General features: G+C 68.3%; 1 protein-coding gene across 1 annotated transcript in view; it reads right to left on the minus strand.

Annotated features, from left to right (window-relative positions):
• LOC114071762 (nitric oxide synthase, endothelial-like) overlaps positions 1-1275 on the minus strand; it is a gene marked incomplete at its 3' end in the record, with an annotated part of 7566 nt that overhangs the window by 4865 nt on the left and 1426 nt on the right. Inside the window, exons 2-3 of the mRNA XM_027909618.1 lie at positions 875-977; positions 348-496 (exon numbers count right to left, since the gene is read on the minus strand). Of these exons, the coding sequence (XP_027765419.1) occupies positions 348-496; positions 875-977 (252 nt within the window). The remainder of the gene's footprint in view (positions 1-347; positions 497-874; positions 978-1275) is intronic.

Genomic DNA, 1275 nt, shown 5'->3' on the forward strand with positions numbered 1-1275 from the left:
CAGGGGTGGGGATATGGGACACTCCAGGGCATGTCTGGAACTATGAGGGTACTCTGGGGTGCAGGAGGTGATGTGGAGTACTCTGGGCAGGAATGGGATGGGAGTATTGTGGGACAGGGTACTTTTGGGATGTCTCAGTAAAGGGATAGGGCTTTGGGAGTACTTTGAGGCAGGGGTAGGGATTTGGGGCTGCTTTGGGGCAGGGATGGGGCTATGGGGTGTCCTGGGGCTGTGAGATGCCCTGGGGAAGGACAGGTCCAGGCAATAGTGTGCTCTGGGGCTGCAGGGTGCCCCGTGCCTGCTGCGGGGGTGCTCCGTGCCGGCTGTGGGAGTCCCCCCTCGCTCACCGCCGCAGGGACACGTAGTACTGGGTGATGAAGTCCCGGGCCAGCTCCAGCAACTCCTCGGGGGGTCGCACCCCCTCGGGGGTCGGGGTGGGCAGCGGCCGCGGCAGCACCAGGGACCCCAGACAGCGCTGCCCCGAGCAGGGCAGCTCCTGGGGGGGAAAGCGTGTCCCTCGGGGGCCTTCCCGGACCCCAGGGACAGAACCGCCGTCCTAGCATCCCCATCCACACCCCCCTCACCCGTGTCTGTCATCCCGGCACTCGCCAAACCGCACCCCCGGGACTAATCTCTGTCCTGGAATCCCCGTCACAACCCCCGCCAGCCCTGCACCCCCCAAACCTGCACTCCCCCCAACCCTGCCCCCTCATTTTGCCCCTCCAATCTGCCACCTAACATGCACCTCATCCCACACCCTCCAACCTCCATCCCTGTCCCCCCATCCCTGCACCCTCCCATCCTGGCACCCCCCAGCCCAATCCCCCGTCCCCATCCCGCATCCCCGTGCCCCCCGCGTCCCCCGGCCCCGCACCTGCCCCGCGGTGGCGCAGAGCGTGTCGTAGCTGATGCTCCCCGTCTCCCAGTTCTTCAGGCGGGCGAAGCGGGGGGGTTCTGCCGGGTGAGCGGGCGCCGGGCTGTGGGGGACATGGGACACCCCTGAGCCCTGCCCGGGTACAGGGGGGCCCAGCCGGGGGACAGGGGGGCTCTCGCGGTTCCGACACCGGGACCTCCCCGGGGTGTGGGGACCAGTCCGAGGGGGCTGTGACCGTCAGGGCACGGGCGAGGGAAGCAGTGGTGGTGGGGTGGGGGCTTCCGCCACCCCCGTTGCTGCTGAGGGGTGTCCTGAGCCACCGGCTCAGCTCCGTGGGGATGCAGGGGGTAAGGGTTGGGGGGTAAGGGCTGGGGTGGATCAGAAGATGGGGGTGCTGAACT

This window comes from Empidonax traillii, unplaced genomic scaffold, assembly GCF_003031625.1.
Source record: "Empidonax traillii isolate 1590-97213 ecotype Southwest subspecies unplaced genomic scaffold, ASM303162v1 scaffold2264:size36899, whole genome shotgun sequence".
NCBI classification, from domain to species: domain Eukaryota; kingdom Metazoa; phylum Chordata; class Aves; order Passeriformes; family Tyrannidae; genus Empidonax; species Empidonax traillii.